This window comes from Orycteropus afer, unplaced genomic scaffold (assembly GCF_000298275.1).
Source record: "Orycteropus afer afer isolate SDZICR_OR568_19922 unplaced genomic scaffold, OryAfe1.0 scaffold00352, whole genome shotgun sequence".
Lineage (NCBI taxonomy): Eukaryota > Metazoa > Chordata > Mammalia > Tubulidentata > Orycteropodidae > Orycteropus > Orycteropus afer.
Window position 1 is genome coordinate 3,209,971 of NW_006921939.1, and position 1,816 is coordinate 3,211,786.

Here is a 1,816-nt window from a genome sequence, read left to right on the forward strand (position 1 = left end):
TGACTTTATTATTTCTTTGAATATATTTTTACTGGATGATGTTGAAGATGATGACAATGATAACAACAAGCATCATAGCAAGCATGGCAAATAGACCAGAGTTCTGGTCTACATCCATTTTAATAGAATAGGGACAGTGGCTGTGTCTCCATGACTCCGTACAAGTTTGCCTGTTTTGTTCCTTGAATTGAGGGAATTAGTATCATGGAGATACAGTGGTATTCATGAGGAACTCATTCCTCTTGCATGCAGAGGGTGTCTGTCTCCATAAATGAAGTCAGCGTGCACAGTTAGGAGAAGGGCACTCACCGTCTTGGTCGTTACCTGAGTCAGCTGGAGACTTGCTCCGACGCATAGGACCAGGGCTCTTGGCTGAACTCTTCTGAGGCGTTGGGGATGCCTTTGGGCCAGCTGTGGCTGATGGATTTCCCTTCATGACTCGGCACTCTGGGGAAAACACAGAGACAGCTTAGTAGAGCCAGGGGAGAACTGAGGCATCTAGAAATTGGAATAACCACCATAGGACAAACACCGAAATGGCCTAGGTATGATGGTTTTGAAGGAATGATGGTTTTGGTGAGGGGTGCTTAAGAAAATTTTTCAAAAGTCACCTGATCTAAGCCAGGTATTTAAATCCTAGATGACGGAAACAAGGAGAGGAATTCAAAAGCAAGTCAAGTCAGTAATTCAATAGTCAACTCAATCATTTGTGTACAAACTAGCCATGTCTCATGATAGCATCTGTTGGCATAATTTTAATTAATTTCATTTTAAATAATTCCTTTGGAGAAGAGGTTGACAGCTCAGAGATGAAACATCCATGAGTAATTTAAAAGATGGGTAGGGAGTTACCATTTACTGTCTTTTTGCCATGGCATTGTAATTGGCACTTTATGGATGTTGTATCATTTTATGCAATATGAGCACTACCACCACCACCATCACTACCTTGCACTTATATAGTTTTCAGTGCACACTGTCATAATCCCTTATGCTGATTTCATAAATAAATAGGCCAATATGACTGTGCTACTCAGAATTTATTGAAAGCTTATGGATATGTAGGAGAATCTGTCAAACAGCCCAACTACTTGTCCCAGCCCCAGTCTGACACATTCAGAGCATTCTTCTTTCTATGCAGGCCACTCAGCAACCCCTGCTGTGATAAATCTGGGCATTCATACCAGTTAACTCAAGAGAGTTAATTCTGACTCATGCCAACCCTATGTGTTACAGAGTAGAACTGTGCTGCATAGGGTTTTCAATGGGTGATTCTTTGGAAGTAGATCTCTAGACCTTTCTTCCACGACACCTTTGGGTGGACTCGAACCTCTAACCTTTAAGTTAGCTTTAACTCTAGCTTTAACAGTTTGCATGACCACTGGTAGTGATCACTTAATAGGAGAACTATTACACCCATTTTGCTGATGAGGATCCAAAGGGATTATGCTTCTTATTTAGGGTCATACAGAAAGAAAGTAGAAGATAAAAGGCTAGAATCCAGATCTCCTGAGTCCCACTACAGTTTTCTCCACCTTGTGCTATGATGCTCAAAATGGATGAAAAAAGCCAAATAGTGGGTAATTTTGTCTTTGGACATTTCCTTGTTACCTCCTACTTAAAGGTACATTGCAGTATCAATTATCCAGAAAGATTGTTGTTGTTGTTGTTATGTGCGTCAAGTCGGACCCAACTCATAGCGACCCCTCCTTGGTCTTCCGAGGCAGTATCACCACAGAAGTAGACTGCCCAACCTTCCTTCTGAGGAGTGGCTAGTGGGTTTGGACTGCCAGCCTTCTGGTTAACAGTCAAGTGC

The 1,816-nt window shown here is 41.9% G+C and overlaps 1 protein-coding gene across 1 annotated transcript in view; it reads right to left on the reverse strand.

The window, feature by feature from the left end:
* DCX (doublecortin) overlaps window positions 1-1,816 on the reverse strand; it is a 167,530-nt gene that overhangs the window by 63,790 nt on the left and 101,924 nt on the right. Inside the window, exon 5 of the mRNA XM_042782505.1 lies at window positions 325-455. Coding sequence (XP_042638439.1) covers window positions 325-455 — 131 coding nt within the window. The remainder of the gene's footprint in view (window positions 1-324; window positions 456-1,816) is intronic.